This window comes from Miniopterus natalensis, chromosome 3, assembly GCF_054644295.1.
Source record: "Miniopterus natalensis isolate mMinNat1 chromosome 3, mMinNat1.hap1, whole genome shotgun sequence".
Lineage (NCBI taxonomy): Eukaryota > Metazoa > Chordata > Mammalia > Chiroptera > Miniopteridae > Miniopterus > Miniopterus natalensis.
The window spans coordinates 72,882,533-72,893,589 of record NC_142083.1 but is presented as its reverse complement, the minus strand read 5'-3'; the positions used below and the strand labels follow the sequence as shown (position 1 = coordinate 72,893,589).

Sequence of the window (11,057 nt, the reverse complement as noted above, 5' to 3'; positions counted from 1 at the left end):
GGGGCGCTGTTGCCCGGCAGCACACGAGCCTGGACTCAGGCGGCGCGCGGGACAGTCCAGCTTCGCGCGCAGGCTTCCCAGAGTTGCCTAGCCCTCGCGGCGGCGGCGGCGGCGGCGGGCTGAAGACTCTGTGCTGCGCGGAAGAAGTCGAGCCTAAGATATTTCCGGTTCCGGTGTCAGTGTGAGGCGCCGCCGCCGCCGCCGCTGCCGCAGCTGCCCGAGCCGCGATGCCTAAAGGAGGTGAGGAGCGGGCGCGCGTGATTCGCGGGCCTCGAGGGGCGACCTCAGCCTGGCTCCCGCCGTCCTCTCAGCCTGCGGGGGTCTCGGAGATTGGCGCAGGGGGCGGACGTCCGTCTAGGCTGAGGGCCAGGCCTGGGCCTCGACGCCGAATTAGCCAGATGGGGAAACTGAGGACCATCGTGGCCTCGAGCCACTCCCTTGGGGGTCTGCGGAGACTCGGCTCTGGGTCCTTGCCGACGCAGAAGGCCAGATCTGGGGCGCTCTCCTCCACGCTTTTGGGGTCTGGAGCTTTCTCTATTCTAGGCTCACCGGGCACTCCGTCACGGTGTCCAGGGCCCTCCTGCCTCGTGTGTAAAACGTGGGCCCTCTCGGGCTCTGAGCGAGCCAGGCCTGCCTAATGAGACATAAGGTGATGCTTTTGAGCCTGGCAGACTCAGCTTTGACTGCCTTACTCAGCAGCGGCTTGATGTGTGCCTTTGAGCCCGTCGCTTAACCTTCCAGTGTCTCGGTTTTCTTATTTGCAAGTGGGGGTTATAGTTGTACCTACCTCATAGTATTAATGCGAGGCTTAAACCAGGTAATCCCCATGGAGTGCACAATGCAGTGCTGGGCAGTCAGGTGCCTTAACTAAGCCTTAACTATTGTTATTTGTAAGACTTTGTCAGTTCCTTGGCCAAGAAGGTAAAGAATCCATAGCTTCCCAGTACATTGTTTACTCTCTTTAAGAGTCAGTAGTTCTTGATTTGAAGCCCAGCCTTTGGCTTTGAACAAATTATTTAACTTCTTCCAGATTGTTTTCCTCATCTGGAGCACGTGGCTGATAACCCTTAGGTTCTAGAGTTGGGGTTAGGGGTAATAAAATGATAGAGCACTTGAAGTGCCTGGCTAGCTTCTGGCACAGAACAGATATTCAGTTAATGTTGATAGCTCATGTATTGTGTTGGTTGAGATGTATCGGCACGCAAGAAAATCTACTTGGAGCTTTTTCAAACCTAAGTGACTTCCTGACTCTATTTCCAGAGATGTTGGACTTTATAGAGCTCAATCCATTTAAACCTAGGTATTTACTGGTTTATTCTGTGGTAGGGAGAGCCACATCTACTCTGTGTTCCTTAATCTTCTGTTATGTGCAAGGAGGAGCTAAGTGAGCCCTTCCAACTCCAGTATTCTGGCTCTAGGAGTCCTACTTAATAGATACTTTGAGCCAAGTTTGGAGGGTACAGTTAGAAAGTCCTAAATATGAATTCCTGGTTAAATGACATAGCCTTTTGACTTTTGAAAAGCTTTGTGTAAAACAAGATTTACGTTTCTTGCTTGTGCTAATTTGCTTCAAAAGCGGAGCAAAACATGAAGATGTTAAAGTATCAAATTCCCCATGAACAAAGGACCAACATTTGTTTCTGTTGTATAACTGGGAAGCATTTTTAAAGGTATGAAGAGCGTCTTATAAAAGTTGTAGACCAAGCTAAGGTTAGTATCCCATAGTCAAGTGTGCAGGATGGGAGCCTATATAGTAGCCAATTTTGAGTTGTTACTATTTTCTGGAATATTAAAAGGGTTAAGAAAGGGTGTTGGTTTCTTATAATCGCAAGCTTGATCTTTCACAATAGGACTTTCATGAGCGTAGACTGACACTCTCCTGGGAACCCAGGTAGTCATTAAAAATGGGTGGTGTACTTTGTAGCAGTCCAATTATGGCTCTGCAGCTGCTGTCTAAGAAATTAGGGAGGCCAGTATCTCTGTTGCTGTCTCTGGAGTCCAGACCAGCTCTCGCTGTCTAATATAGATTCTCTGCTATCAGTGAGAGAGAGATACTGGAAATCAGGTGGACCACACCGTTCAGGAAAGGTGGGGATGGGTCAAAGCCACAGCCACCCCAGTATCCTCTGGGACCAGCAGAAGGGGTGCCACCTTGCTATAAAACTGGCTGATGGCTTTAGCAAGGGTCAGTCTATAAAACTGATACTCTTAGACGAACTTTAATTGCTACTCATATTTTAGATAGTAAGTCAGGTTTATTTTCAACTTGAGCTATGTTTCTTACTCCAAGCACAAGAAAGTTTTCTCCAATAGGTTTTAAGTTTTCTCTTTCTGTCATACCACTTAGGCAAACATGAAGTATTTGACATTCCCTAACATGTAGTAATTCACCTATGTGACTTTGTCTCCCCTACCCCCCAATACTGTATATTAGAGAGAAAAGTAACAATCACAACAAACAGTGCTTATCCCATGCCAGGCACTGTCCCAACAGCTTTACATATGTTAAATCCATCTTCATGACAACCCTGTGAGGTAGGGACACAGATGAAGAAGCTGAGACTCTTAGAGGTTAAATACCCGCCCAAAGTTACAAAGCTAGTAAGTGGTAGAACTGAGATTTGAACCCAGGGTTGGACTGCAGCATTTGTGCTCTTCACCACTCTGTTTTAATCTTAAATCTTCTTGTCTATAGAATGGGACCAATTGTGACTCCTGTACATAACTTTGTTCTGAGGATCAAATGAGCTCATGACTATCTGAGTATTGCAAGTAAAAAGAACTGTAGTGACAGCAGGGTGTAAGTGTTAATGTTCTCATGATTGCATCTGAATCTGCTGTTTAGATTCTAAGGGACCAGGGGATTTAGCCAGTCACTACATGCAGTATACCCTCCCCCCATATCCTCCCCTTAGGTCTTGTTTATGGGAGCCTGCATCCAGCACATAGTTTAGTGCTGCGTCAGGTGGTCACATGTTGCCTTTTTGTTCCTTAGAACATGTGGGGATGGGGGAAGTATAGGTTTGGGTAGTGCTTGGTGAGGAATAGGTGAGGTGAGGTCTGCAACCTCTGATAAGAGTGCTTCAAGCAGGACACAGCTCTCTTGGGCTCAGCAATCAAGGAGGCTGCTTCCCTCCCACCTTCCTAAACTGCCAATCTTCTTGCAGGGAGAAAGGGAGGCCACAAAGGCCGGGCACGGCAGTACACGAGCCCCGAGGAGATCGATGCACAGCTCCAGGCTGAAAAGCAGAAGGCCAGGGTGAGTATATGCCTGTCCAGGCCATTCCAGTGTCCCAGGGTGGTGCTCAGTCTCTGAGACCCAAAGAGGCCAGGCAAGGACCACCCATTCTCAGGAAGAAGCCTACATCTGGAGTTTGGGGGAGCAGCAAAGGAACAGGCAGGAGTCTCAGAACAACCAATGCCAATCATCCTCTCGTTGGATCAATTAGAGCTTTGTTCACTCAGCAGTGGTTGCCTTAGTGAGTCTGTGCTTGTTCCTCTGTTCCCACCTTCCAGGGGCCATCCCTCTGCCAGGCTCTACCCATCCCCAGGTTGAACTCCCAGCACCACCCCTTGTCTGCTCTTTCCATGCAGGACTGCTTGCCAAACCCAGCATAATATGATGCCCTGCCTTCCCACATCCCTACCAAGCAAAGTAACATTTATTCCCCCAGACCTTGCTCAATGCCACCTCTTTTGTGACTCACTGGTGCTACCCACCCTTCCCCCTCCAGTGCAAGTTTAGTTGTTACTTTTAATCTGTTTCCACAGTGCTTTTTCCAGCCCACTTGTCAGGAAACAAAATATGTTTCTGTCATTATGGGTGTTCATGTCCCCTACCATACTATTAGATCCTCATCTGCATAAGGGCCGAAGGGACCATAGTCAGGCTAGGGTAGAGGGGCCGGGGTAGAGAAAAGGAGGGCCTGCCTGGTGAGGGGGCTGGCAGCTAAGCAGGACCTTGGAGAATATGTGGTCAAGTGCAAAGGGGGGGAAGGACTTACAGTTTTTGTAAGGGATCTCTTTGCTGGGGAGGCAAGAAAGGTAGAGGGAAGTGGTATGCCAGGGTATTGTCTTGGGAAGCTGGTGTAGCAGGGCATCTGCATGGGCAAGTCTGCCACTGATCATGGGAGTGGAAAGTGGGGGAGGACTTGCCCAAGAAAATGCGTACGATTTGGCAGCTGCAGATGGCAGCGGGGGAAGCAGGAGGGGAGCTGAATAGTACTAGCCCCACAGCTGAGTCCCTCTGACCCTGGAAGATAAGATACCTAGCCTAAGAAGGGGAACAGGATTTTTTTTATTATTATTATTTTTTAATATATCTTTATTGATTTCAGAGAGAGGAAAGGAGAGGGAGAGAGAGAGATAGAAACATCAATGATGAGAGAGTCATTGATCAAGCCCATAACTGGGGCATGTGCCCTGACCGAGAATCGAACCCCGATTGCCTGGATCCTAGGTTGATGCTCAACCGCTGAGCCATGCCCGGCTAGGCGGGAACAGGATTTTTATGGCTGTGTGAGGGGCTTGCTGGACTGTGGGAATGGCTTCCAGGTTGTAGAGTTAAGTGGATAGCCTGCCTCTGACCCAGGTCCCCCACGGGGGACCGTGGTCTCTGAGTAGGGCCCTTGTCATCCTTGGTCTCAGCCTTTTCAAGGTCTGCAGCCTGGAGGTAGTTGGGATGGGGGTGTCATAGTCTTGGGGGCTTGTTTTGAATTTTTAATTTAGTAGGTTTTCCATTCTGAAATAGGAAGAAGAGGAACAAGGAGATGAAGATGGAGATGGGGCTGCAGGTGACCCCAAAAAGGACAAGAAATCACTAGACTCAGATGAGAGTGAGGATGAAGATGATGATTACCAGGTACTGAGTTTGGTCAGGGCCTGGGACCTGAACTCATTCAACAAACATTTATCAAGTACCTGTTGATTACCAGTAGATGGAGACAGAGCTCTTACAGGCTTACATTCTGGTAGGAAGATACAGCATGCGCCGCATAATGTTTTTGTCAATGATGGGCCACATATATGATGGTGGTCCCATAAGATTATAATGGAGCCAAAAATTTCTTATCATCTAATGATGTCATAGTTGGTGTAACATTGTGGTGCAGTGCATTACTCACGTAATGTTTGTGGTGATGCTGGTGTAGATATACCTACAAGTCATATAAAAGTATAGCACATACAGTTACACTAGTAGGCTGTACCATCTAGGTTTGTGTAAGTATACTCTAATGTTCGAACAACGGCAAAATTGCTTGATGCATTTTTCAGTATGTATCCCTGTTATTAATGGGCACGTGACTGTATAAACAATAGGGAAGTAAATGAACAGTATAATTTCAAATAGTGAGAAGTATTACAGATAAAATGGACTGTGATCAAGGGTACTCAGAGTAATGTGTGGTGAGGTTACTTTTAAATTGAGATCTTGAAGGCAAGGTGGAGCCAGCCATTGCAGAGCAGTCAAGGCAGCCAGATTAGCAAGTGCAAAGGCCCTGGGGTGGGAACTATCTGAGCATGTTTAAGGAACAGAAAGAGATTATTGGGGCTGTGATTTGGTGGGTAAGGAGTAGAGTGGTTAGGGATGGAGGAAAGGTTGGCAAGGGCAGCTCCTGTGTGGCTGCTGAAGGGTTTGGGTTTCACTGTAGGTGGGCAGTGGGCAACTGGTAGAGGTCTTGAAGTTGAAGAGAGATGACCAGATTTGCTTTTAAAAGATTGTTTTGGCTGTTCTGCAAAGAGTGAATTGTAGGTTCTCAAGGGTGGGAAGCAGGGAGAGGCTGGCAAATATCCAGACAAGAATTTGTGACTTATATTAGGGTGGTGGCAATGGCAGTGCAGAAAAGTGGGCAGATTCAAGCCATATTTTAGAGATAGACTTAGTGGGGCTTGTTGAAGGTTGAATGAGGGGACTGAGGTAAGAAGGAATAAGGACATGCTTAGGATTCTGGAGAGGAACAGGGTGGGTTATGGGATGAATCTCAGGTTCTGTTTTAGACACATTAAGTTTGTGATATCAGGTATCCAAGTTGAGGTACAAATATGCAGCCAGATTGGATATAGGTGTCTGCAGCTCTGTATAGTGGTCAGATTGGTGTTTAGAAGCTGTCCTTCTGGTCACTTTATTAAAGAGAAATGATGGGGTTGGCAGGGTCTGATACTCTGACCAAATCTACTACATTGAGAATTCGTGCTCTTATTTCTTTACAAACTTCTCTGGGGCTATGGGAGGTGCAGGCTCCAGGTTCTTGGGCCAGCTCTCAAGACTCATAGACTAATCTGATGGCTTAAGTCGCATTCCCCTCCTGTCAGCTTAGATGGCTAGGAATTAGAATTGGTCCTGAGACCATTGTTGGCCCTCCCTACTCTGGGGATCCAGCATTGCTTGTTGCAGTCAGGCATGAGATTCCATGGTAAACTGCTTTCGGAGGCTGAACTTAAAGTGGAGCAGTAGTGAGTGCTCTGTGCTGGAAGCTTTTGAGTTGGGCTTGGGTTCACATCTCATCTATTTTCTACTTACTGGTTGGCCTTAGGCAAGTTATTTAATCCTGTGCCTCCATTTTCTCACCTTTGAAAGTGGGATAATAATCCCTGGCTGCTGGGACTTAGCCTAGGTTGGGTTCTAAGTCACATGGGCTCTCCTAGCACTTCCCAGGCTGGTAAAGACACTCTGAGTGCTATTTCCACTGTGAGGCTTTGGGCCAAGCATTGTGTTGGGCTGGGGGTGGAACAGGAATTTGTCCCTACCCAGATGGGCTGTTGGGAGATGTTGGGAATGGCCTTCAGGGGCTTAGCAGGACCTCAACTTCTCCAACGGCTAGCTTCTTGTCCTATCTTAGCAAAAGCGCAAAGGTGTGGAAGGCCTTATCGACATCGAGAACCCCAACCGGGTGGCACAGACAACCAAAAAGGTCACACAACTGGACTTGGACGGGCCCAAGGAGCTTTCAAGGAGAGAACGGTAACCTCTGCTGCTAGGCCTGGTGACCTGGACATACAGGCCAAGGGCTGACCTGTGGGGGCTGAGGCACTTACTTCCTCTGAGGCCCCTGCTTCCTGGGCTCTGAGGTCTCCAGTGGCTGGGTGGAGGCTCCAGCTATGGTGTTGATTTCTGTTTCATTTCATTCCCTAAAGGCTCTATAGAAGCTTTTCCACAAAACAAAACAAAAAGCAGAATTTTAAAATTCACCAAGAGAAACAGAAGAACAGATTCAGACCTGAGCATTGCACTTGAAGTAATCCCCAGGGTTACAGAGGGTTTTGCTACAGTTCTTGCTTCCATAGTACCCCACTTCAGGGACACTTCCTTTATCCAGCCTGATCTGATTATTCCTCCATCTATGGAGATGAGGGGATTTGGTACCTGTGGAGTTCAGAAGGCAGCACAGTACAGAGAGATCCACTGGCTGCCCCAGCCTTCTCTAAGTCTTAGGTGAAAATGAAGCTGCAGATAGATTCTTCATAGATTGTGTGAGGATGACAATCAAGTACCAAGATGCAGTGCACACAGCCAGTTTTCTACAAGCAGTGCCCTGACTTTTGATGGTTTCCAGGTGACATCAAAGCCCTTACAAGAGGTTGAAGGTCTCTAGGGAAAGCCGTCCTGTTTTCTCTCCTGACTGGGCTGCTAGAATTTTAATCCACCTTCCTGTGTTGGCTCTGTGATGAGGTCTATGAAAACCCCATAGGGTCTATGAAAACCCATGAGCAAGGTCCACACGCTTGGGGTGTGATTGGAGGCTGTGATGGACTCTACTCCAGTAGCTTCCTTCTCACCAGTGAAAAGGGGATCCTGTTGCTACTCCTGCCTTTTGGGTTATAGAGTGAAAGCCATAAAGGCCCGCACCCTGCCTGGCACTTAGACTTCACTGGGAGGGCCCTGCAGAGCCTTCGGGCAGCCTTGCTTATTCCAGATGCTCCCTCCTCCCTCCTAGGATAACATCTGCCAGGCTGACAGGTATTCTTGTCTCATCTCTTTAGTGTCTTGTCCGGAGTCTTCTGAGTGAGACATCTGCTCATCCAACTTTGATTGCTGGGTTTCTTTCCCTCCCCTCTGGCCAGGCCCCATGTCTTGTTTTTCATTACTCTCCAGTGCTGTGTGCTATGAGGCCTCTAGGATGCCAGGTCTCTCCCTTCCCCAACCTCCTGCTAGGCAGGACTTCCCTGTCACCTCCAAAATTGGCTCTTCCAAGAATCTAGTATAAATGAGACACTCTAATCTCACACCCTAAAGGGCGCCCACTGCAGTTCAGAATCTCAGGCTTGGTAAGATCCTCAAAGGGAAACTAATGACCCTCACCTCTCTCTGCTTATGGGGTTGGTGGCTGTCATCTTTGTCCTTTGGGAGTTCAGCTCTTATTCACCCCTTGAGGGCAGCCTCATGCACATGTGAGCTGCACTGATTAAGAATGTGCTGTGTCATGTCCACCTGGATTGGCTCTGCCTGGTTCCCATCTGTGGCCACTTGGTTCACTCCTTTCTCCACTCCTTATAGAATGTGGTTTCTGTTGTCGCCTTCTTCTTGGTCGTCATCTGTGGACATGGTTTGCTTGGTTTTTGTTTCCTTTCTCACTGTGGACACCAGATCCTAGTCAGCCATACTCTGCCCATGCCCTCACCACCCCAGCCATACATGGTCCACACTGTTGTAAGGCTTTGCAAAGGTCACAGGCGCTGAGCCCACTCCTTATCCTGTGTTTTCCATCTGAGGAAGCTGAGTACACCACTTGAACATCCCCCAGCCCCTTGTGCCTGTCGTGCAGAGGTCCAGGCCCGTCCCTCTGCGTGTTTTGTTTGGTGAGTGTCCATTAAGCCAGGGCCCCTCCCTTAGCCAGCCAGGGTGCCCTCCACCACTTGGGCTCTAGGCCTGAATATTTGGTCTTTTTTCTGGCTCCCACACTCACCTCAGCTGATAATGGTGGGGAAGATGTCCCCTCTGACACTATTTTATCCAGACACTATTTTATGCAAACAGAGAAGAAATTGAGAAGCAGAAAGCAAAAGAGCGCTACATGAAAATGCATTTAGCTGGGAAGACAGAGCAAGCCAAGGCTGACCTTGCCCGGCTCGCCATCATCCGAAAACAGCGGGAGGAGGCCGCCAGGAAGAAAGAAGAAGAGAGGAAAGGTAAGTCCTGAGTCACTGGAGCATTGCCCGATTCTGGTTCTGGGCACCAAATCCTGCACTTCACTGTCCTTGTTGTGAAATGGAATGGGGTCAGATTGTTTGGTAGAGGTCCACCCTGTGTGCACCTTCCTCACTGTCAGGTGGAAGTGGGAGTTCCTACCCCCTCCCCTCAGGGTGCTTGGAGCATTCTGCAGCAGCACCGGGTTGAATATGAGCTTCAGCAGAGCACTGTGGCACCTGAGGGAGGCTTCAGGGATGTACCAAGTGCAGATCTTCCAGTCTAGAAGGTCCCACCTAGGTCTGGTGACTTGTGTGGCTGGGAGAGCTGTTTGGGGTAACCACTGTCTGTGTGAGGGGCTTGGGAAGGTGGAGCAGAGTGGGCTGGATTTCATGGTCCAGGGTCAGATGAAATCTGGCCCAAGTGTCCTTCCCCCAGTGGGGCCAAAGGTGGTAGAGGGTTCCTGTAGGCCAGGTTGGCTGTGGGAGTTGGTCTGGCTTATAGGAGTGTTTGACTCATGTTTTTCTGTCTCCTGTTCTTTTGCACTCTCCACATGTGGGACCATGAGAGAGCCCTTAGGGATCCTGCTATTTTGCCTCACCAAATTGCAAGAAAACTGAGGCCTAGAAATGGGAAACCAGTTTCCCATGGGCATTGTTACCACACTGGAGATATCTGGTTATCCCAGCTCCCTGCTGGCAGCTCTTGCTCCACAAACCCAAGCAGGAAAGGACTTCCTGTGTAACTATTTGAACATTGTGGCTGATTTTAGAGAATTCAGAACCCACTGGGAGAAAATGGAATTACTGGATTCTGCTGGGGTCGAGGGTGTTAAGAATTTCTATTTGTGTCATAGATTGTGTTGGTGGGCCATTAGAGTAGGCCCCAAACTCAGTGAGAATGTCTGGACACCTGCATTCAGTGTCTTCAGCAGAAATCCTCTCCTGGAGGGCGTCAGGCAGGCCTTCTCCAGTGTCTTCATCTGCCTAGTGAGCCAGTTGCACAATTGTTTTCTGAGGTCTTTCAGACTTAACAATTCTGTGGTTCTAGGAGTGGGGATGGATATGTGGAGGGGTTGTTTTTAACTGTATCCTTTCCTTCCTTTTCCATTTTCAGCAAAAGATGACGCAACTTTGTCAGGAAAACGAATGCAGTCGCTCTCCCTGAATAAGTAGCGTGGTCTGAGGGAGGAGATACCAGGGAACTGGGCCATGCAGCCAGGACTGCTGCTGTCTCGCCCACCCTGTGCCCTGTCACCGCTGCAGCAGCCCCTCAAGACAAGGAGTCCCCCACAGGCTGGGGCCTCTTCTTCATCTTGGAACAGAAATTGTTTGGGGGATAGTGAGTGGGTGGGGGGCTGGGGGGAGGGGGCAGCTGCTATCTTTGAGACAGAAAGATGTAGGACAGCATTTCACATGTAACCATTCGAATGTTTTTGCTGTTTTTAGAATTCAGAATCTTTGTTGGGGTGCCTGGGAGGTGGGATAAGAAGAGCAACTGTTTGTCCAGTGGGTTGCACAGTAGGGGGTGGTTGTGCTGGGGGCTGCTCTTGGTGAGTTTGCAACAACCAGTCCATCTGTGTTGCCTGGGTGCTCACTTGGGCTGTCATCTGGGAGCCCGTACCCCTGGTTCCCTGAGGGTCATGGCTCTTCCCATGGCCTCCCCTGCCCCATTCCCACCCATCTTGACCAGGGCCCATTCTTAACCCTACCCATGGATCATTTCAGGATACCTGTTTACTGTGCAGCACCCAGGCAAAACATGCTCTACAAATCCAACTTGTATATTTGGCAGATTAAACTTGACATTATCGTAATCCTTGTTCCATGATCCATCTTTGGGCCCCCGTGCCTGGGCCACTTTCAGCCAGCAGCAGCACTGGACCTCCCTGTCCTGTCCTTCAGGTGCCCCCTGGTGGTAACAGCCTCAGGAT

General features: G+C 49.1%; 1 protein-coding gene across 1 annotated transcript; it reads left to right on the top strand.

Moving 5' to 3' along the window:
- The first annotated feature begins 109 nt into the window (after positions 1-109).
- Positions 110-10,940, top strand: PDAP1 (PDGFA associated protein 1). The gene is made up of 6 exons (XM_016217783.2): positions 110-240; positions 3,168-3,259; positions 4,751-4,861; positions 6,840-6,961; positions 8,975-9,126; positions 10,241-10,940. The coding sequence occupies exons 1-6, from the start codon at positions 228-230 to the stop codon at positions 10,297-10,299; spliced, it is 549 nt and encodes a 182-aa protein (XP_016073269.1). The 5' UTR covers positions 110-227; the 3' UTR covers positions 10,300-10,940.
- The last annotated feature ends 117 nt before the right edge of the window (positions 10,941-11,057 follow it).

Bases quoted from the DNA above. Each gene is read 5' to 3' on its own strand.
- PDAP1 (XM_016217783.2), top strand. The intron at 6,962-8,974 runs GTAACCTCTGCT...TTATGCAAACAG, and splicing joins GAGCTTTCAAGGAGAGAACG to AGAAGAAATTGAGAAGCAGA. The intron at 9,127-10,240 runs GTAAGTCCTGAG...TTCCATTTTCAG, and splicing joins GAAAGAAGAAGAGAGGAAAG to CAAAAGATGACGCAACTTTG.